The sequence below is a fragment of the Trematomus bernacchii genome, unplaced genomic scaffold, assembly GCF_902827165.1.
Source record: "Trematomus bernacchii unplaced genomic scaffold, fTreBer1.1, whole genome shotgun sequence".
In the NCBI taxonomy this organism is placed as follows: Eukaryota; Metazoa; Chordata; class Actinopteri; order Perciformes; family Nototheniidae; genus Trematomus; species Trematomus bernacchii.
This window is the reverse complement of record NW_022987720.1, coordinates 8,453,345-8,476,733: the sequence shown is the minus strand read 5'-3', so window position 1 is coordinate 8,476,733 and position 23,389 is coordinate 8,453,345. Positions and strand designations below refer to the sequence as shown.

Sequence of the window (23,389 nt, the reverse complement as noted above, 5' to 3'; positions counted from 1 at the left end):
TTGGCTAAGGGGCAGGACATCTCTAAGAGGTTGACCAATCACAACAGAGCTTGCTAGCTAACCAATCAGAGCAGACTGGGATCTGGTTTCAGAAAAAGTATTAATAGCACAGTGTATAAATACTCTGTTACAAGGAAAAATCCTGTATTCATTTTTTACTTACAAAAAAGTATAACAAATATCAGCATCAAAATAACCATTAAGTACTCGTTATGCAGAGTGGTATATATTACATCACTGGATTATAATAAGTAATCCAATAATGTGTACATCATTTTAATTTTGGTAAAGGCGGGTCTAATTTGTATAACTTTGTATATTTCCAGGTGTTCCAACCCAAATGAGTACATCATAATTCATTTAGATTTGGCATTAATCATTTAAACCTGCAAAGTAACTTATGTTGTCAAATAAATGCAGAGAAGTGAAAAGTACAATATTTGCTTCCAACATGTAGTGGAGTAGAAGTATAAAAGGAGCGTAAAATGGAAGTACTCAAGTAAAGTACAAGTCCCTTAAATGTGTATTTGTTCTCAAGTACAGCACTTGAGGCTATGTTCTTTCCACAACTGCAATAAACTTGTACTAGGATAAGACGATAAAACAACAGCCTTCCAATATAAAAAATACAGCTTCCTATTAAAAGGGAATTTCATTTGAGGGTTCAAACATAAAATAGTTGTTATAGTCTAGTAACCTTTACTGAGGTACACATGAAAACTGTTATAGTTTCTCTTAAGAGATGCTCAAGTGTGATAAAGAGCAGTCATGTGGTGATACACTTCCAACATCACTGATAAGAGCTTCAGAGCCACATATTTGTACAGAGATTTGTTTTAAGTTGTTCTAATGTCTAATTCTATATATTTTTACCCTCACTTCAGTTAGAACTTAGCCTGTTTAACGACTGCCTAGAAATTATTGTCTCGTATTCAACTTGATCGACATTATTTTGTTTTTGAATTCATATATGGCATTATAACAATGTGACATGCACAGTAGACATGTTTGAGTGTCCATAAAGGGGTATGACTTATATATAACGCAGTGAAAAACAAGGCCACAGTTGGTAACATTTTACGGTGAGTACAAAATAAACTGCTTGCCGTTCATATGGTTAAGCAATTAACATCTAAAGCACCTAACAAAGATTGCACCAGTAATGATCCAGGTGTGAGACAATGTGCACTATAAATAGCTATCTTGATGTAACCTTAGTTATATGAGCAAGTCTCTACCAGAGCTGTACATCAAACTGTGAAAGAAAGAATATGAAACAGCCGCTGTCTGGAGTATAATGAAATATGGCTGGATCACGCCCTCTAGTGTTTCAGCAGTGATATCAATGGTTGAAAGATAAGCTTTAGATATATCACAGGACAGATAAGAACCCATCGCATCAGGCATAAATCCACCATCACCTCCACCAGGAAAACCACGCTAGAAAATATATTGCTATAACAATACAAATCCAGTGAGAAATACTCCCATATTATCCAGTATCTGTGTCTTAAGTGTATTTCTTTTACCAAAGCAGGATTTGGAACAAGTGAGATAAGGCATGCTCAAACAGAAGGAAAAATTGTTCCGTCACTGACTCTCTGACTGCTATCATTCTGGATTTATTTTTTCTTCTGATTATTAAACAGGTTAATAACTGTAAAAAATAATAAAGTTTAACTAGTAAGAAAAGACCTGTAAGCACATTGACGAGAGCAAAAGACTCACTTGAAATGTCGCTGCGTCACATTAGTTCTATTTATTTGCCTGCAGCGTGTACATAGTGTTTATCTTTAGGTTTTTTCAGGCAAACTAACATATACAAACATTTCATTTTTTGAAATATTTGGTTATTGGCACATCCCTAAAGTAAATAGAGAATGATCCACTCAGCCAACATCGTATTAAAGACATCAACACGTACGATATTATTTTGCTCCTGCAGTTTCTGATCTCACCTCCTCCTGCTCTCTCCTCTTCCAGCGCAGCTGAGCGTTAGTCGACGCCATCGCCTCGATCACAAAGGTGGTGGTCATGTAGCTGGTGAGAGGAGAAAGGGTTAACAAGATGCTCAAAATATCTACCTTTTAAAACATCATCGCTTAATTTAAGATGATACATCTGTAAGTTTGATTTGAACACAATCGATATTTCACTGTTTGTGAGACACCTCAAATTTCTAAATACATACTAGATTGACTTTTCATTTAGCCTTTTAACTAACATTATGTTTTTTATTTTGCCATTTAAAAATGTTTGTAAAATCATTAAGTAAAGCACCTTACTTACTGTTCATGAAATAGTTGAATATATTTAACCTTTTTTTTTTAATTCATATTTTATGTGTTACTTCCGACCAAATCATGCAGTAAGTATAACTCTTAAAAAATGTAATCCAAACTTTTCACTTGGAAACACGAACATGATTGGACTTAAATAGGAATTCAGATGAAGAAAGTATGTAAACTGTTTAAATTTGAAATAAGAATTTAAAGTGAAATGAACACATTGTACAACACAGATAACAGCAAGCAATATGTAAGAAAGTGTATATTACAATATATATAGTGGTGTTGTAGTACTAACAAAAATATGAATACTTCTGCATGTTTAAAACAAACATGTGTGTTGTTTACATACTAACTCTGCACATAAACGAAGAAAAAAAATCAGACATTAGTGAAAGATATGGCCATTAAACCCAACCCCCCCCCCCAAAACAAATAACCAGCACTTGAAGAGAACAATATCTGCATATTTGCGTATATATTTGCATTTTTCTTGTTGTTCTGAGTCTGTAAGTTGCTTTGGATAAAAGCATCAGCTTAATGGAATCAGATGTAATGTAAAACATTTCAGCCTTCAGCTCCATGTTTAAAATGTCTCTGTTGTTGCCCAAAGGATGGGCTAGAGGTGGTGCATGTGGGAAATGAAAAGCAGGTTGATGTGCAGAACAGAACTCACCTCATAAATCCTAAAAAGGAGATGAGAGATATGCTAACCACCCAACCGGCTGAGGCGAAGGCTTTGGGCATCGTCAGAGCTCCGGTCCCTACAATCAGATTGAACATATAGACCAGCCCCACCTGGAGAACACAGATAAGAGGTGTAAAGACCAGTGGAATATGTTCGCAGACCTTTCATTTCCTATTGGATATTTGAAGAGGCCCTATTGTACTTTTTAGGGTTTCCCTTTCCTGTAGTGTGTTCTATATGTTTTTGTGCATGTAAATGGTCTGCAAAGGCTAAAATCCCAAAGTTTGTGAGAGACTCTTTCTCCCACACTTCACAGTATGAGAAAAATAAAGACCTTTTTGAAGATTAACGCATGTAAACGTGTCACAGTAGAGGCAAAAAATACAAATATAAACCTGAACATGAGTATAACCGGGCCCCTTTAATGGCCTTTTGCCTAAATACAAAATGTAAAGCTCTGTTGTATGAGGAGTTGTTGAGTGCCTTGTTAGATAATGAATCAATTATTGCCAAGGAATGCAGGTGGGCAAGATACGTTTAAGGAAGCAGCACTTCCTCCTATCTGGTAGTTCTTGGCCAGGTCAGCATTGAAAATGAGATTTTATCTCAATGCTTTTTTATCTGGTTAAATAAAGGTTATATAAAATTAATAAAATAAAATAAAAGCAGAGTCTTTTAATGATTTAAAGCTTAAGCTCCCTGGAAAAAAATATTTGACCGGCAGAACTTAATGTTTGTGGTAAGTTATGCTGACGTAAGCAGTAAGGGACTTCGTAAAAACGGAGACCAGACCATAAAGAAGCCTGCTGTGTATAACAAGAAGGATGTGTAAGCAATTTAGCTTCCTCTTTATTCTTTACTGCACTTTCATCCCCACTCACAATGACATTACTAATTCAATGACACGAAGAAGGGTTCTTCAGAAAAATGCCCTTCTCCGTCTTAAGTGTTTGAAACATATTGATCAGTCAATAAAACACAGATTAAAAGTTGAAGCCTCAGCAAGTAAACCGAGAAGAACAATATAACTTCTTACATCTTATTTCAAAGTAAGATAAGACTTTTAAAGAGCCTCAGTAAGGTGGACTTTGCATTCTATCATGCATCCACTGCAGTGTGTACATAGCTCTAACTCAACATAAACAAATGGTGAAACAATCTCTGAACTTAAATAAAAACAGAAGTAAAACAGGAATTAAACTCATTATAAAAGTATAATACTCACAAATGGGGAGTAGGGTTCCCCACTCTCTGTAATTCCACCTGGCATGGTTGATGACCCTGGTGTTCACCTGAAGGAAAAACAACATCCAGGAAGCTGAAACCAAATACTTCTTCCTCTCTTTCAATATCAACATTTATATTTACTTGACGGCATTACCATAGTTAAGGAAAGTACAAGGTCTATTGAGAATAAAATAATGAGGAGAAAAGTTGTTGTTCAGTATCTCGCATGCAAAACGAACTCCACTCGCATATCTTGCAATTTAGTGTTAATATTAACATTTGCTAAACAAAGGCGCATTTACTAAACATGATTCAACACATTTCTTAAACATTAAGTAATACTTTTCCATTCGGCATACATATGATTCACAAAGCAGATCCTGTTTTTATTAAAAAATGTGTTTCTTTTACCAAATGTCTACAGAGAAACTTCTAATGTGAAGTTTTGTGACAGGTATTGTAAATGCAAAATGCGAAAATTGATGCGCACATTTATTTAGGACAGTGTATAATGTATCTATGTTCCGAGATAAAGACCACTTGCAAAAGATAAAGTTGTACAAATATGTTTTAAGTTACTGTTGAGCTGCTTTTTTCCCTGCTAGCATCCCAGCTAGCAGCACAGGTTAAAATAACGTTAGTTATCACAGAAAATACACATGTATAAAATATGTGTACGTGTTGTAAAATGCAAATATCAAAAGAAAAAGACTAGCAGAGAATGTGTCATTAATAAAAACAAAAGTAAACACTTCTCACCTTCCTTCTGCACAGAATATATTGCTAATCTTTCTAGGCTAGCAGGATGCTCCAAGCTGTTGTGGATCTCTAGCTGAATGAATGCAGAGCTTAGCCACTGAGCTAACATGAGCTGTGGCGTTGTTAAAAGGTAAAAAGGATGTCAGTATGAACCATAGTTTGGAGAAAGACTCTACCCAAATACGCTAGCAAGGCTCTTCAACTCAGCTAACTGAAGCAGTAAACTGAACCAGCTGACCTGCTCCCGCATTAACAGACGTAAAGCTACCACCAACACAAACTGACACTTCCGGTAGGCTAATGGCTTTCAAAATAAAAACTTCTCGTGATCATTTCATTTAGTTGGTGTTCAGCTTCTCGAAGAGCTTTTAATTGTTTGTTGTGTGAATTTTGAAAAATACATTATCACCTGTACAATGTGCTTTTGAAATACTGCATTGGATTTTGGACACGTCAATAAAGACCCGTTAAAACATTTTGATAATGGTCAAACAATATTTAATAATGTTAATATTTACTGACGTTTTAGACGTTGTTTATCAAAATGGTTGTTGTTATTATTTGAATTATTATTATTAATATTATTATTATTACCATTATTAAACATATCAGTAAGACTGGATGGTAGGCCTTTCATTTATCTGGCTAATAAAGACCTGGCTGATACATTATTGGATTTCAAAATAATTAACTGGTTATAACAGTGAAATTCATTGTGTGATCGAGACACACACACACACACACACACACACACACACACACACACACACACACACACACACAGATTTCACAAGAACATGCAGAACCAAGTGTTCATTGTGTTCTTTTATTTAATATACTTATATATAGCCTATATATATATATAGGCTATATATAAGTATACTACTAAGTATTAATAAATAGCCTATATATATATATATATATATATATATACATAGGCTATATATAAGTATACTAAGTATTAATAAATAGCCTATATATACATAGGCTATATATAAGTATGCTAAGTATTAATAAAGAAAAAATAAATAAATAAAAGAACACAATGAACACTTGGTTCTGCATGTTTTTGTGAAATCTGTGATTACGTGTGTGCGTGTGTGTGTGTGTGTGTGTGTGGTGTGTGTGTGTGTGTGTGTGTGTGTGTGTGTGTGTGTGTGTGTGTGTGTGTGTGTGTGTGTGTGTGTGTGTGTGTGTGTGTGTGTGTGTGTGTGTGTGTGTGTCTCTCTCTCTCGATCACACAATGAATTTCACTGTTAGACAATCTAACAGTCAATCTAACAATCAGTTAATTATTTTCAAATCCAATAATGTATCAGCCAGGTCTTTATTAGCCAGATAAATTAAAGGCCTACCATCCAGTCTTACTGATATGTTTAATAATGGTAATAATAATAATATTAATAATAATTAAAATAATAACAATCATTTTGATAAACAACGATATATAAGTATATATACTATAAACTATTTATACTTCAAGATACTTTTTTTCTTTTGATTTTCATCACTATATGGTGCTTGGAGCAATCATTCCAATAAAATAGGTTGAAATGAATTGATAACAAAGCTTTTATTGTGAAGGTGAAATTGTGAAAAAGGGACATGTCACATGACACATGTATGCTTCCTTTGATATGTTGTGAAAGTTGTTTTTTGTTTGTTTTGGCAGTCTCAGAACTGCTTTAAATACAGTTTAGTTCTAGTAGGCCCTGCTACATTTTGTTAAACTAAATAAAAACGTAATTTAACTTGTGTCTTTTCTTTTTATGCCACTTGCTACTTTGACTACATGTCATAGGGGAAACTTTTTTTTTAAAGAGTTTATACAATCTTATTTTTTTTAAATCAGTACAAATAAGACAAACAAGCTTTGTTAATAGTTTTAAGACATATGTTGTATGTTAAATCGATTGCTTTCTCTCTTTCTTTTTTCTTGTCTCACATGCAGTATAGATACAGAGAAGAAACATTTTCAACACAAATGTTGATCCACAAAAATATAATTATATATGTAATATCATAATATAATTCATAATCAGTGTGGGGAAGCTACTAGTTTACTCTACTTAATATAACTTAATATACTTCGAAAAATTAGGTACTAGGATATTACGTACTGTGATAGAAAAGTGTAACTAAATACACAATAAAAGTTCACATGTCAGCAAAAATGTGGCATTCATTGACAAAAGTACCACTAGTTCACAGGTCATGCATGATCAATAATTCAACCAATAACGATTTAAAGATCATTAGGATCTCTTTATATTCTGTTTAGTTGTTTAAAAAAGAACATTACAGTCAGATTTAAGAGGACACGCTGGCAGATCATACACACATCCAATTATTACTATTTGTTGTATATATGTGAAACCCACAATGTATTCATGAATGAGACAAAAACACCAGTGGCTAAAAAATAGAAGAAAAAGAAGACACGGTCTATGATTACAGCCGCTCTTCTGTAGCGTCCGGTCTTTCTCTGGTCTTTGTGTTCATCAACTTCCTGTCGAGCTGCTTTCACTTCCTGCAGGATCAGTTTCAGCAGGTCGCCGTCAACAGGCCCATCCAGAGGAAGGGAACTTTTGTCAGGGATCCCTTCAGCTCCAGCAGGCTCTGTGTCGAAATGAAAATTCAACAGAATGAGTTATGATATAGCGGGAAAAAATAAATGATTTATTTGGGGTTGTGCAACACGTCAGAAATTTAGGAGCCTCATAAGAAACCATGTTGGGTTCTAGATGAATACGTGAAAGAGGTGTTGATAGAAATTCTCTATAAATACCTTTGACTTTAATATATCAATAAAAAAGGATTTTGAACCTGGCTTTATCCACTTAAATTCTAAATAGAAATGAATAGGGCAGTGCATCAAGCCTCAATACCTTCAAGGTTCAGACTGAAATATGCATGTTACTTAAAAAGTGCAATAATTGTATCCAATGAAAAATGGTTTAGTAGAAAATTGCTTAACCTAAAGATATAAATTCAAACATTTACCAAATGTTGAAATTGTTTCCCAATTGTATTAAGTATAGTCAAGGTGATCGTCTTAATAAACACACATTTGCCTGAGGGGGCTTTACCTCTGTACAGCAACCCCTAATCTTGCCCTATTTTTTTTTTTTTAAATAAAATGTGCAAGAGTAACAAACGGAAAAGTTCATTAAATTATTATTAATAACAAAATGATTCTTATTCTGGTGAAAAGAGTGAGTGTATTTCCTAAATTAAGCTAAAATAAAGTTTTCTTTTAGTTGATTTGAGTAATTATCTGAATGTATTGCATTCAGTGGGTTTTTTTTATTGTTCATCTTCAACTATTAGTTGGCAGAGACCTTACCTTTCTGATTGTCAACTTCCAACTGAATATCCTCTTGTGCGTCAGCAGGGCTTTGAGCCGTCTTATAGCAGCAACCATCCAGGTCGTATAGGTAGCCCACCAGCATGGCCTCCAGGACGCTTAACCCCACAACGGTGAAGATGAAAAGGCAGTATTTGGCTATAAAAAAGGGGCAGAAACATTTCTGGTCAGTCTAATGTTGTTCATGCCAGGAATAAGCAGGGGCAGAGCACAGGGGGTGGATACTCAAGTACTGTACTTAAGTAAAACTTTGAGATACTTGTACTTTACCTGAGTGTTTCCATTGTATGCTACTTTGTACTTCTACTCCACTACATTTATTTAATACCTTTAGTTACTTCACAGATTTTGATTAATAGTGTGAAATATAAACAACACTTAAAAAGGACTTTAGTTCCACCTGGAGTAAATTCACAAGCTACCCTGCAGTATACAAAGTCATTCAAACTAGCTGCACCTTTACCAGCTTTGAGAACACTTTAATGATCAATCATTATAAAACATATCATATATATTATTCTGAAATGGACCAATCTGCTCAATGACTACTTTTACTTTTGGTTCTTTAAGTATATTTTAATGCTAATACTTTTGTACTTTTACTTGTACATGTTTGGAGTCATAATGGACTCGAACTTGACTTTTAAGAAACATATTAAGAAAGTATCCAATACCATTAAATTCAACAAATTAGACCTTTCTTAACTGTCAATGCTGCAAAGTCATACTGTCACGATCTTATGAAGGACCCAAATGCAGCACTCGAGAAACCAAGGAGTATTGGTAATGTACTTTATTGGTAATACTACCAGAGCAGAGGAATACCAGCAGAACAGTATCAGCCGGATGATGTGCAGGCCGACGAACCAGAGGACAGCGGGCAGAAGGTGAGTCAGGGCCGGGCAGAGGGTCAGGGAGCAGGCGAGGCGGTCAACGTAGGTACAGGCAGGGTCAGACAGCAGGCAAGGCAGGATAGTCCAGGGACAGGCAGGATCAGGGAACAGGCAGAGCAGGCAGGTCAGGGACAGGCAGGGTCGGAACCGGGTGGGCAATCTGGTGACAAACGCGTGAAAGACTAGCATGAAGACAAAGTACGATCTGGCAATGGGTGTGTGTCTGGTGAGGGTTTAAATACTGGCAGTAAAGCTAATGGGTGCAGAAGAGAAAGAGAGTGAGCAAAAACGTGGGTGTGGTTAACAGGTGAGACAGGTGAATGGAAAACTACTGGTGAATGATGGAGCAGAACTGTGACAGAACCCCCCCCTTAATGGACGGCTCCTGACGTCCCTAAACACTAATCTACAGAGGAGGGTGGGAGGTGGGGTTAGTACTCATCTGAAAAAGTTCTTTCGGCCTCCTTCTCCTGCCCCCTGTGGGAATCGGCGTCCTCATCAGAAGCAGGCCCCTCACTGTCCTCCTCGGAAGAGCTGACAGTATGTGGAGAGACTCTCCTAGTGTCTCTGCCCGTCGATGTGATGGCCTTAGAAGGTTGCTCGGGATTGCGCTGATGGAACTCTCTGATGAGCCGGGGGTCCAACACATGACGAGCTGGAACCCAAGACCTCTCCTCAGGGCCGTAACCCTCCCAGTCTACCAGGTACTGGACTCCTCTCCCTCTGCGACGGGAACGAAGCAGTCGATGGAAAGTGTACGTAGGTCCGCCGTCAATCATCCGGGGGGGTGGTGGAGGAGGGACCGCAGGAACCAGTGCACTCTCTCGGACAGGTTTGATCCTGGAAACATGAAAGGTGGGATGGACCCGCAGAGTCCGAGGCAGTCTTAGCCTTACTGCTGCGGGATTGATTATCCTTATAATCTCAAATGGTCCAATGAACCTCGGTGCAAGCTTTTTCGACTCCACCCGTAAAGGAATATCCTGGGTGGACAGCCATACCTTTTGGCCCACCTGGTAGACGGGTGCCTTGGAACGTCGGCGGTTGGCAGAGGAGGCGTACCGGTTGGCCGAACGAACAAGAGTTATCCGGGCTTGATTCCAGGTCTGGCGACAGCGACGAATGAAAGCCTGAACGGACGGACAGGTAACCTCCCTCTCCAGGGCCGGAAACAGAGGGGGTTGGAACCCGTATGCACACTGAAATGGGGACAGCTTGGTGGCCGAACTGATCAAAGTGTTGTGGGCGTACTCGACCCAGAGCAGTTGTTTAGCCCAGGCCGCTGGGTGCTTGGAGACTATACAACGTAAAGCCGTCTCCATCTCCTGGTTCTTCCTTTCGGTCTGACCGTTGGACTGAGGATGGAAACCGGAAGACAGACTGACCGTGGCCCCAATGAGCGTGCAGAATTCCCTCCAGAACACCGAGGTAAATTGGGGACCACGATCGGAAACCACATCGGTAGGTAGCCCATGGAGCCGGAACACATGGAGCAGGACCAGCTCCGCCGTCTCTTTAGCTGAGGGGAGCTTGGGTATCGGCACAAAATGAGCCATCTTACTGAACCGGTCTACCACCGTCAAAATGGCAGTGTGCCCGTTGGACGGTGGCAGACCAGTAACAAAGTCCAGAGAAATGTGGGACCAGGGGCGATGAGGGATAGGCAGAGGTTGTAGGAGACCAGCAGGAGCTTGGTGAGAAGACTTGTGTTGATTGCACACAGGGCAGGCATTAACAAATTCCCTGGTGTCCTCCTTAAGTGTTGCCCACCAGAACCTTTGCTGGACTACCTCCCGGGTACGTTGGATACCAGGATGGCAGGTGAGTCTGGAGTTGTGGGCCCACTGGATAACATCAGACCTCAACATCTGCGGAACGAACAGGCGGTTCGGAGGACAGGCACTGGGTCCCGGCTGGTCATCCAGGGCGGCCTTGACCCTCTCCTCCACTTCCCAGGTAAGGGCGGCGACGAGCTGAGGAGTCGGAAGGATGGTGTCTGAGCCTCTGGGAATGTTACCTCCCTCCCCAAACTGACGAGACAGAGCGTCAGCCTTAATGTTCCGAGAACCAGGGCGGTAGGAGAGGGAGAAATTGAACCGAGTGAAAAATAGGGCCCATCTAGCCTGTCGGGAATTCAGTCTGCGGGCCGACCGGATGTATTCCAAATTCTTGTGGTCGGTCCACACCAGGAAAGGTTGACTGGTCCCCTCGAGCCAGTGGCGCCACTCCTCCAGAGCCAACTTCACTGCTAGCAGCTCCCGGTTTCCAACATCATAGTTTCTTTCCGCTGGTGTCAAACGCCTCGAAAAGAAAGCACAGGGATGGAGTTTTTGGCTGTCTGTTGCTCGCTGAGACAGGATGGCCCCCACCCCCATATCAGAAGCATCCACCTCCAAAACAAATTGTCTTTCAGGATCGGGTACTCGGAGGATGGGGGCGGAGGTAAACCTGGCCTTAAGGTTCTGGAACGCCTCCTCAGCCGAGGAGGACCACTGGAACATAACCTTAGAGGAGGTCAGGGCTGTGAGTGGAACGGCCAAGGTGCTGTATCCACGAATGAACCTCCGGTAGAAGTTGGCGAACCCGAGGAACTGTTGTAGCCGCTTCCGGGAGTCTGGAACCGGCCAGGAAGTGACTGCATCGACCTTGGAGGGATCCATCTCAATGCTCCCCTGTCCCACGATGTATCCCAGAAAAGAGACAGAGGATGTGTGAAACTCACACTTCTCCGTTTTAACAAACAGTGAGTTCTCCAGCAACCTCTTGAGAACCGCCTGGACGTGGTGCACGTGTTCCTTCAGAGTCTTGGAAAATATCAGGATGTCATCCAAGTAAATAAATACGTGTCGGTCCAACATGTCACGGAGCACGTCATTTACCAACGCCTGGAATACTGCAGGGGCGTTGGTAAGTCCAAAAGGCATCACCAGATACTCGTAGTGCCCCGAGGCAGTGTTGAAGGCGGTCTTCCACTCATCCCCCTCGCGAATACGTACCAAGTGGTACGCGTTACGCAAGTCCAGCTTGGTGAATATGGTTGCTCCCTGCAGCAACTCGAATGCAGAGGAGATAAGAGGCAGTGGGTATCGATTTTTTACAGTAATGTCATTAAGACCCCGAAAGTCGATACAGGGCCTTAGGGTCTTGTCCTTCTTCTCCACAAAGAAGAACCCCGCTCCAGCGGGTGATGAGGAAGGGCGAATAATCCCAGCCGCCAGAGAGTTATTGATGTACGTCTCCATGGAAACTCTTTCCGGAGCAGACAGGGAGTACAATCGACCCCTGGGAGGGCTGGTACCGGGATGTAGGTCGATGGCACAGTCGTAAGGCCGGTGTGGTGGTAGGGAAGTAGCCCTCGTCTTGCTGAATACTTCCTTAAAGTCCAGATATTCCGGTGGAACCCCTGTAACATCCGGAACTTGGCTGGGGTTCACCGAACGCTGAGGCGCGGCAGCCTGTTTCAGACAGATCTGATGACAAGAGGGGCTCCACCCCAAAATGGCTCCCGTCTCCCAGTCAATGTTAGGGTTGTGGCGGCGGAGCCATGGGTAACCCAGGATAAGCGGGATATGTGGAGACCGGAGAACATGAAACTGAATAGTTTCGTGATGGTTCCCGGACAGGAGCATGTGAACAGGTACAGTCTGATGAGTCACTGTCCCCAGCAGGTGACCGTCTAAGGCGCTGGCTGGAACTGGGCGAGATAAGGGAACCCGGTCTATTCCCAACTGCAGCATAAGCTCTTCGTCCATAATACTCGCGTCCGAACCAGAGTCAATAAAAACTGCAAGAGCCTGAGAGCTATCCGGTAATAGCAACCTGGCGTGGCTCAATGGTCTCTGAGCGGGAACAAATCCAGGGGTTTGGCTCACCAGTATGTTCCCCATTACTGCTGAGCCTTGCCTTTTACCGGGCAGCGAGAAACAAAATGGCCGGCCCGGCCGCAGTAGAGACATAGGTTACCTCGTCTGCGATGTTCACGTTCCTCCAAGGTGAGGCTGGTGCGACCCACCTGCATGGGCTCATCACCCCCTGGTTGCGGCTCTGGAGTGAGGGGAGGAGTCCCAGTCGAACCCGGATGTCGGGGCGCCCATGCATGTTGAACTCCCTCCGATCGTCGCTCCCGTCTCCGTGTCTGGATGCGCCGATCCATGCGGGAAGTCAGCTCAATCAGCCCATCCAGTGAGTTGGGCAGATCAAAAGACACCAGCTCATCTTTAATGTAAGCCGCCAAGCCACGCAGATAGGCGTCACACTGGGCTTCAGAATTCCAGTTGCTGAGGCGGCCCTTGGTGCGAAAACCCAATAGCATAATCCACCACAGATCCATTACCCTGGCTCAGGCTCAGTAATCCTCCTGCAGCGTCTGGACCCACAGACACGGGTCCAAACACCTTGCGCAGCTCCGCGGAAAAAGCGGGGAAAGAAGAGCAGGCGGGTGTCTGCCGCTCCCATTCAGCTGTGCCCCACAGTCGGGCTTTCCCAGTCAGATGATTGACCGTGAACGCCACACGAGCTGCTTCAGAAGCGAAAGTGTGTGGCTGCAGCGCGAACAGGATAGAACAGTTAGTAAGAAACGGGCTGCAGCCCTCCGGTTCCCCGGCGTAACGCTCCGGAGTTCCCACCCGAGGCTCTGGGGTAAATCCCATCGGAGAGAATGCAGAAGCGGGTGCCGGCGGCATGGGAAGAGGCGCTGGAGCAGCCCCTACTGCCGCCGCTAGCTGCTGCACAGTAGCCGTTAGCTGCTGTAGCTGCGCAGCTAAATAGGTTAGAGTCTGGTCGTGTGTAGAGTTAGCATGATGAGCCTCGGTGGCCAGGGAGGCTATCGAGGCTTCCTGCCTCTGGAGAGCGTCCTCAACTCTCTCGAAACGGTCTTTAGGTGAAGAGGAGTGCGCTGGGTCCATGTTCTGGCCAGATCGTTCTGTCACGATCTTATGAAGGACCCAAATGCAGCACTCGAGAAACCAAGGAGTATTGGTAATGTACTTTATTGGTAATACTACCAGAGCAGAGGAATACCAGCAGAACAGTATCAGCCGGATGATGTGCAGGCCGACGAACCAGAGGACAGCGGGCAGAAGGTGAGTCAGGGCCGGGCAGAGGGTCAGGGAGCAGGCGAGGCGGTCAACGTAGGTACAGGCAGGGTCAGACAGCAGGCAAGGCAGGATAGTCCAGGGACAGGCAGGATCAGGGAACAGGCAGAGCAGGCAGGTCAGGGACAGGCAGGGTCGGAACCGGGTGGGCAATCTGGTGACAAACGCGTGAAAGACTAGCATGAAGACAAAGTACGATCTGGCAATGGGTGTGTGTCTGGTGAGGGTTTAAATACTGGCAGTAAAGCTAATGGGTGCAGAAGAGAAAGAGAGTGAGCAAAAACGTGGGTGTGGTTAACAGGTGAGACAGGTGAATGGAAAACTACTGGTGAATGATGGAGCAGAACTGTGACACATACCTCCACTGTATGATTCTATCCCACATTGAATACTGTTTTACAAACTGGTCGTTTGCTTGTGCCACAAACCTGAAACCTATAGAACAGCTGTACAAGAGAGCTATCAAGGTGTTTGACAGAAAGCCTTATTCATACCACCACTGTACCATCATTGAAAAACACAATTTCTTGAGTTTTGACAATTTTAAGTCTTTTAAAAGTATGTGTTTTTTGTATAAATGTTTACATGGACTGCCCCCCCCCCTTCCCCCTTAGGGGAATTCATCCACAAAAAACACACTGGACGCTGCACTAGGTCAGAAACCAGAGGAGACTGTGAAGTCCACCGCAGATGGACCACTTTTGGACAAAATGTCCTCTCTATTAAAGGCAGCTCATTGTGGAATAGCCTCCCAACTCAGATACAGGATTGTCCCACTCTCAATCGTTTTAAAGGACAACTTAAAGAATGGTTGAGAAACAAACAGACGTGTAATCACCGCTAAATGCACTTTAATACAGGGGTCTCTCCTCTTGCACTTTATGTAGCACTTTTATCTTCTCTTGCACTTTATATATCATAGCTGCTACATTGTAGGCCTACAGCCATGTGGTAAATGCTTGTATGCCGCTCATGCTCTTTCTGCATATCATGAATTTATTTTTGCTATGTATATAAATGTCATGTTCTTATATGTTGTATGTGACGGGACTACGGATGGAAATTAGCTCAAAACTAAAATCCGGCTCATTTACACTTGTAAGCATTATTTTTGTTTTAAAGTGTTCATCAATGTGCACTGTCCCGGTTCAAATAAACGATTAAATGAAAATGAAAAAATGCAGGTATTTTACTTGTAACAGAGTATTCCTACACTGTGGTACTTCTACTTTTACTCAAGTACAAGATCTGATTACTTCTCCCACCTCTGCTCCCCGTCGATAGAAGATTTCTACACCAGTAGGGAAACGGTCAGCAGCTCCGTTGTTTTCTAGTGATATTGGCTAGCTAGCAAGCAAACTAGCTAAGCTAATACTTCCTCCACAAACTATCGTCCCTGCGTTGAAAGCCACCCAGTTTATTTGGCTAGGTTCCACTGTATAACTAAGAATTCAACAACATTCCCATAGACTTTTGTTTAAAATGTCTGACCTTTACGAGTGAACACACCCAACCAAGCCTATATATTCTTGGGGGTCCATTTTTATTCAGATTTGTGATTAAAACGTAATACTCTAAACTATTTTTCAGGATAGCAAAGTAACATCACTTTCAAGTTAGGAAATGGTGTTTAGTCCAAATATTGTTTAACCACCAGACAATTGTTGTCTCTTTGCTGGAGTGAAAATAGCCATCCTCAACATTACTTGTATTATGGTTTCAGAATGATGAAGACTAATATTATAGGATTTGTTTTCTACAGGAGGATTTTTTACTGGGCAAGTTCCATATGATATACAACATTTAATAAATTCCAATATCTAAAGTGAGTTGAGTTGAGTTGAGTGTTTGAGTTCTGTGTAGCAGCTCACCGATCATTGGCATGTTTGCTTCAGTGGAGGGCAAAATGTCCTGAAGAATCAACAGCATGAAGGAGATGGACAGGAGTATCGTCACTTTGAAGCTCAGCTTTTCACCTCTGGCCTCACTGATGGAGAATGAGGCCAAATCCAGGACCAGAAAAAAGAGCAGTGGGACGATTAAATTGATCACATAGAGCATCGGCTTCCTGGAGATTGAGACCTGAAAAAAACCATTACATTTACAATATTAATTAGAGACAAAGATTGTTTCTCAATGTCAAAGAAGCATCCTTAAACGGTTAATTCCCCGCGTCTTTGAATCCCCCTGTACGACTGTCTTCAAAGTCGTTCGTTGAGAAGCAGAAATAATCTGAATTATACTAATTATATGCCAAAATAAAATAAGTAATAAAATAAGATGGAAGATATAAAGTTGATTAGTAATAATAAAATAAAGTGTGTACAAATATTTAAAAACATTAAAAAGATAGTAAGCATATTCGCAGCATGGAAATATATAGTACGTCCGTAAATGCTACAGCACCAAAGGTCACTTCTTTTTTTTTATCAATGGTGAAGTCTTTAATTTTTTGTGAACAACCTCAATTGGCACCAAGGTCATTTTTCTTTATTCTTTATTACCCTGAAATAAAAAAAATGCAGTTTCATAAACGATGCAAATAATTTTGTTTTGCCAAAACACACACTGTCACTGTACACTTACCTAAAATGTAAGTTTTATGTACTTATTTTAACAAGGTAATCGCATCATTCCTTCCTATATTATGGCAGATATGCTGTAAACTAGCTTGCTAATGTAGCTAACTTAGTCTGCCAAAAGTGAGAGTGCCAACTTTAAAAAAAACGACAACCAACGCTCCGTCTCAGCTGTGTGCATCACTTTTTAGAGTCCCTGTTTCCGTTGAGTTTGGAGCATCTTGCAGCGTTTTGTATTTGCAGTGTTTCATTTATGAAGTGCCTTTAGTAAAAGCTGCGCATGTTTCATCAAGCTGGTGGAGGTGTTTCGTCATTTGCATGTGTTTTGGCACATTTGTGTTTTTATATTTGCATCGTTTTTTTTTAAGTTCAGCACGTTTATCCTAATGGCAGTGTTTTGGGCTGCACCTCTTGGCCAGCATACAATGTCTTCTTAATACCTGAATAAAAAACTTCTTGCTTCAAATAAAAAGAGTTGAAAGAAAGAAAATACTGTTGTAAAATGTAATTACGAATATTTTCTTACCTTGTATATGAGTTTGCTTTTACTTGCTTTGGTTACATTTCTTAAAATAATTCTCATGTTTTGGAGTTCCCATTCGCCCTTTGTAACCATTAAATGATCAGAGACCTCAGTGAGGGCCGTGCCACGCTTGCGTGACTCTAGTTGTACAGTGTTTTCTGTGTGGAGAAAAGAGGTTTTAAATAATGATATCACCGATATTCCAAAAAAAGAATGTCATGCATTGATCAATTGTGATGGTCTGGAATATTCTTTTGCCACTATAACATGACTTCTTTCAGACTTGTGGAAAGCCAACGTCTAATTAACACATTTAGATGTTATTGACTAACTTTGTCTATTTGTCGCATTATATCGTGCCTCATTTGCATATTTAACCATAACATTTCAGAATACTTGTAAAGAAATTATATTATAATTATAGCCTTATAAATAGATTTTTCTTTCCTAAAAAAGAGTGGAAAATCGTGATATTTGTTATGGCTGTTGACAGTATTTTTGGAGTGAAGAGAAGAATCCCCTCTGTAACAGCCTTCTACTCTAATTTGTCAACAAAATGAAACAATCATTTTAATTGTTGCCTCATCCATGTTAAGATTACTTTTAAGGAATCGATGCAAATAAACAATACAAACTATGCAAGATGCATGCTGGTATCTAACTAAATTAAACCCTAATCCTCTGAGGTGTCTCCCCTAGCTTGGTGTAAATTACCATCTGAGGTCATGGATGAAAATGTGATGTTACACTCTTGCGTATCAAAGGGGAACAGCAAGAGATCCATCTGACAGGTGGAAGTCAGCCGCTCTCGTGTAGTTGCAAACATCGAACCGTTGGGATACAATTTCACGACTGCACTTTTGTGAATGCTCCCAGCATCAGAGGTACTGAAAAAGTAAAGAACGACATTCTGATTTAATGTGTTTGCCTAGATCTTCATCAAAAACTGGTCAAAGCACAGATGTTTATAATTACAGACATCTAAACAAATCACAGTACTGTATATATAACTAGCATGAACTACTTTGCATCACTTTTTTTTTTACTGACTTTAGACACATTATATGGAATTTCCCCTACTGGTTCTTTCAATTAAAACCAAAATTGAGAGTTGTTTTTCATACAACAACTGCCTTCAGGATTCTACCGCGAGCTGAATAACTCGAGGAGGTCTCCTTCTCTCCAAAACAAACAGACTCTGTGATTCAAACCGGTAAAGACACTGATAAAGCAGTTACACGATCAAATCTGTTTCCCCAATGCTGTTCCACGTTAACCATATTTTGCTAAGCTTGTTACTCTGATAACATTAAGGGGCCCTATTATGCTCAATTTCAAGTTTATTTGGGGTTTTTGTTCCTCTACTGTGACATGTTTACATGCTTTAATGTTCAAAAAGGTATTTTTCTCATACTGCCTGTGCTCTTTTCCCCCTCTGTCTGAAACCAGAGCCCAGTCTGCTCTGATTGGTTAGCTGGCCGGTTCTGTTGTGTATGGTAAACCGCTTAGAGTTGTGTTAGAAATATCCCAGCCCTTAGCCTATCATGTACAATGTGTTGGAGCACTAGCCAATAGAAGCACAAGTGTTACATGGTGATGTCACTATGCTCCGGAAGTAAACAGAGGAGTCCAATGGAGGCATTTCAGGCTGGGGGGGGAGTGTGTGGGAGAGAAACTCCTTCTGGAGGGGACACAGAGATTTTAGCGTTTGCAGACCCTTTACATGCAAAAAGATATAACACTCAACAGGAAAGGGTTAACCCCAAAAAGCAGAACAGGGCCTCTTTAAATAAAGCTATATTTTGGAATTGGACTTTTTAGGAGCCTGCTTTATGAAACTTCCCTTTGAATAAGATCCTCAACCTGCAACTCTGTGATAAATGAGAACTCACTCCTCTTGGATTTCAATATCTGGGATCCACAGCCTGGTTCTTGGAACAGTCAGCATATTTATCCCGCAAAAGTCTGTAGAATTCCAAGTTAGGAATTCATTTGTCCAAAACTGGGAAAATACAAATGAACGTTTAAAAAATGTTTAGACACAGATTGATGAGTGAGATTGAAATAGACATTAATGATGTTTGAAAATGCAATTTAATTCTTGAGCACCTAAAATAAACATTATCATTGATGACACTCACCATTTGGACCCAAATTTGGCTTGTGACCGTCTGAGACTTCTCATCCTGCAGACAATCAATGTGGTATTGCAATCATAGGCATTTACAGGAAAAATAACTTGAAAAGATCGATGTTCTTACTTACTTACTGTATATCCATCCACAAAGACAGTTCTGTGGTTTTTTCTAGGTTTGGACATTTCTGTCTCTGAGATTTTCATTGGATTTTAAATATTTTATAAATAATAAAGTAGTTGCAGAATGGCTACTTTTACTGTTAAAATACAGCGCTCCCAAATCTCTACATAAGATATAAGAAATATATTTCTAGACTTCACTACAACAAGAATAAATACATTACATTAACCTTTTAAAATACACATCGAAAAATGTAAAGATATTTATTTTAACATTGTTGAAAAATATAATACGTCACAGTCCGACAAAAATAGTGCTCACTGATTAAAATAATAAAATACTGCTGCTAAAAATATATTCAACGGGGGCTCTGTTACAGGTTACAGTAAAGCATATATAAAATGTTAGAAAAAAAAAACTTTATTGGTGCATAAATGGATGGACTTTTACTTGATACAGATTTTTCTACACCATTGTGACACTACTTTAACTTAAGTGAAAGATTTAAGTAACTTCTCCACATCTGACTGACCGGTTTTAATATAAAAACAATTACATTAAAAAACTCAGGTAGAATACAATATTGACTAAATGTACTTTTCAACACTGCAGACAACTAAAATTACATAACAAAATAGGTAAGAGCCAATATATTTTTTTGATAGAAATTACATTTAAAAACAGATACCTTCATGAACGCAATGCACACTGAATCTGAATTGTTTTCCTTATGAAGACACTTACCACTTCTAAAATGCCATACAACAACATGTCCAGATGAACGAGGGTGGGTGTAGTCCAGACTTTCACGGGTCGCATGGTTGCTAGAAGATCATTAGTTGACGCCAGGTTCAAATGTGCCAGAAGACCAACGTATGAGCAGTCTGAAGCCTGACTGCTGGAAGCTGCAGGGTAAGAGACAAAAAAACTACTTTTCTAGAGAAATAAAGTATTTTTATTCCAACATACTATTCAGAAGTTGAATTATAAAACCCACAAGTAATTAAAAAACTCACCAACTAAAGCTAGAAAAGCCAGAGTCCTCAGGGCTGACATGATTGTTTGCCCTCATCTCGTCCTGAGGGCACGCTTTTAAGCTGCAGAACCGTGTTGCATTATGAGCAGAACAAAGAGACTTCAATAGAACTGATTACATAACATAAATCCTTCGCGCTTTTATTGTTGAGCTGCAGCTGATGCAATAAGTAAACATGAGGAGATCTCAGTGACATTGAGGGTTTTAGAGTGCAAACTAGTCAAACACCTGTGGTCAAGAACAAATACAGGCAGGTGACAGGAAATAATTCCAGGTTATTATTTAGAACATTAAAAATGTACCTACACATAGTGAAAATAAGTATCTGAGTTACAATTTTGTATTTATTAAATAACTAGACTCACCTGTGTTTAAAATAGAAAACCAATTATTATTATTATTTTTCATTCAAATTCAGCTGTTTGCTCTAAACAGATCTATTTATGTTTTTCTTGGGACTTTGTGAAATGAAGAACATCTATGGGGTTAGATTTGTCTCAATAATATGTGTGAACATAAAAATAATTTGTGTGTAAATGTGTGATTTGTAAATGTAAACACCATCCACAAATGCATTGAAAAGATTGGCAAACTCCTCAAAAGAAAATGTTCAAATATAAAACGGATCTGCAAATATGCAAAATGTTTTCACAAATTTAAAAAATGATCTGTGAATACTATAATTAGTTTACAAATACACAAAAGGAATTTGTGAATATCTCTCTAACATTGACAACTTTCGATCAGGCATTTGTGAATCAATTTAGTATTTGTCGACAAAAAATGCGTTTATGGAACTCAATTCTCTGCTTGTGGAGCGTTTTACACACGAGTTTTGAGACAAACCTTCCGCCGGTCTCGACTAAAATCTGCTCGTGTCACTCGGTTATTTTCGGAGACCACGTTATGGCCTGCTGATGACGACATTTCTGTGGGCGGCCTTACAGATGGAGACGCTCTCGAGGACGAGCAGGAGAATGACCAGACAGGCGTATGTACGCAAGATGGAAGAATTGGTCCGACCCTATGTACTCTGTACTGGAAGCTCTCTTACACTCCCAATTTCATCAAAACAAATTGGATTATGATAGATTATAAGATCTTTTACAAACATACCCTGTGCTAAATCCATGATTTGGTCGGAGCGCCCTCTGCGACTGGATCCTGAACTTCCTGACGGGCAGACCCCAGGCAGTGCGGGTGGGAAACATCACATCCTCCACCCTGATTCTTAACACCGGTGCCCCTCAAGGCTGCGTGCTCAGCCCTCTCCTCTACTCCCTGTTCACCCACGACTGCGTGGCCACACACAGCTCCAACACCATCGTGAAGTTTGCTGATGACACGACCGTCATCGGCCAGATCACAGACGATGACGAGACGGCATACAGAGAGGAGGTCGAAAACCTGACATCTTGGTGCCAGGAGAACAACCTCCATCTCAACATCAGCAAAACAAAGGAGCTGATTGTGGATTACAGGAAGCAGCAGGGAGAGGGACACGCCCCCATCGCCATCAATGGGACTACGGTGGAGAGAGTCAAAAGCTTCAGGTTCCTTGGGGTCCACATCACTGAGGACCTGACATGGTCTCTTCACACCACCACCATCACCAAGAAAGCTCGACAGCGGCTCTTCTTCCTCCGCAGGTTGAGGAGGTTCAAAATGGATTCCAGGATACTCTGCAACTTCTACAGGTGCACGATAGAGAGTATCCTCACTGGCAGCATGACGGCCTGGTACGGCAGCTGCACCGACCTCGATCGTAAGGCTTTACAGAGGGTGGTGAAAACTGCACAGCACATCACCAGGACGGAGCTGCCATCCATGGAGGACCTTTACTCCCAGCGGCTCAGGAAGAAATCACTACGGATTATCAAAGACCCCCATCACCCCAGCCACAAACTGTTCTTTCTGTTGCCGTCTGGCAGACGTTACCGCAGCATCCGGGCAAGGACAAGAAGATTCGGAGACAGTTTCTTCCCGCGGGCAGTGAGACTGTTAAACAATTGAACTGTTGAAACAACTTCAAACATTCAACTGCTACTCAGTAGTATGTATCTAATACCTAATATATATATATCATTCCAATAACTTGTATATAGACTCATACTGCACTATTCCACATCATAACTTTATTTCATTTTTATAACTATTATTATTTTTGTATTGCTCTTGCTCTTATTGTTATTATGTTATGTTATTATGTTGCATTGTTGGAGAAGCCTGTGACATAAGATTTTCAACTGCATAATTACTCTGTAGCTATGTCAGATTGACAATAAAGAACCTTGAACCTTGAACCTTGATTCTTCTGCCATGGGAAGTGATGCAGGGTGGACCCAGGAGGTCAGGTGGTTGCAAAGCTGGGACAGCTAACACTAGCGAGGTCAGGCGGGAAAAACACACAAACTAGGATCATAAGAATTGTGTCACTACTTTATTTAAGCCCTGGCTATCCTTACCTGACTGAATAAAACACTTTCTCCCCAGTCCGAATTTTCAACCAGCTTTCAAGCCTGCTAGAGTCTTGCCTGCTAGTCTACAACCAGCTAGCAATCGGTCTACACTCCAGCCTGCCACAAACTCAATCCGGCTGAAAAACGGTGGTTTCTGCAGCCCACCTGTTCTGAACCATCTCCAGTCCCAAACCCATTATTTGGATCCCGCTTGGCCTT

General features: G+C 40.9%; 2 protein-coding genes across 2 annotated transcripts in view; both read right to left on the bottom strand.

Annotated features, from left to right (window-relative positions):
- tmem104 (transmembrane protein 104) overlaps positions 1-5,208 on the bottom strand; it is an 82,634-nt gene extending 77,426 nt beyond the window's left edge. The window contains exons 1-4 of the mRNA XM_034143317.1: positions 4,963-5,208; positions 4,202-4,268; positions 2,965-3,086; positions 1,959-2,040 (exon numbers count right to left, since the gene is read on the bottom strand). Of these exons, the coding sequence (XP_033999208.1) occupies positions 1,959-2,040; positions 2,965-3,086; positions 4,202-4,246 (249 nt within the window). The 5' untranslated portion in view covers positions 4,247-4,268; positions 4,963-5,208. The remainder of the gene's footprint in view (positions 1-1,958; positions 2,041-2,964; positions 3,087-4,201; positions 4,269-4,962) is intronic.
- A 1,625-nt stretch (positions 5,209-6,833) lies between these two features.
- On the bottom strand, positions 6,834-20,782 carry LOC117493385 (5-hydroxytryptamine receptor 3A-like). Its single transcript, XM_034143913.1, has 9 exons — positions 20,692-20,782; positions 20,420-20,580; positions 19,559-19,603; positions 19,310-19,419; positions 18,132-18,304; positions 17,421-17,575; positions 16,187-16,397; positions 8,309-8,467; positions 6,834-7,581 (listed from the first exon to the last, which is right to left on the bottom strand). Exons 1-9 carry the CDS (start codon positions 20,729-20,731, stop codon positions 7,316-7,318), a joined length of 1,320 nt encoding a protein of 439 aa, XP_033999804.1. The 5' UTR covers positions 20,732-20,782; the 3' UTR covers positions 6,834-7,315.
- Positions 20,783-23,389: the final 2,607 nt, after the last annotated feature.

What these genes read in the sequence shown, in the direction of transcription:
- LOC117493385 (XM_034143913.1), bottom strand. Translation starts at nt 20,731, where the DNA reads ATGTCAGCCCTGAGGACTCTGGCTTTTCTAGCTTTAGTTG. An exon ending in GGCTTTTCTAGCTTTAGTTG is followed by an intron (nt 20,581 to 20,691) that starts GTGAGTTTTTTA and finishes CTTACCCTGCAG; the next exon opens with CTTCCAGCAGTCAGGCTTCA. An exon ending in AGCAAACATGCCAATGATCG is followed by an intron (nt 8,468 to 16,186) that starts GTGAGCTGCTAC and finishes CCTTTTTTATAG; the next exon opens with CCAAATACTGCCTTTTCATC.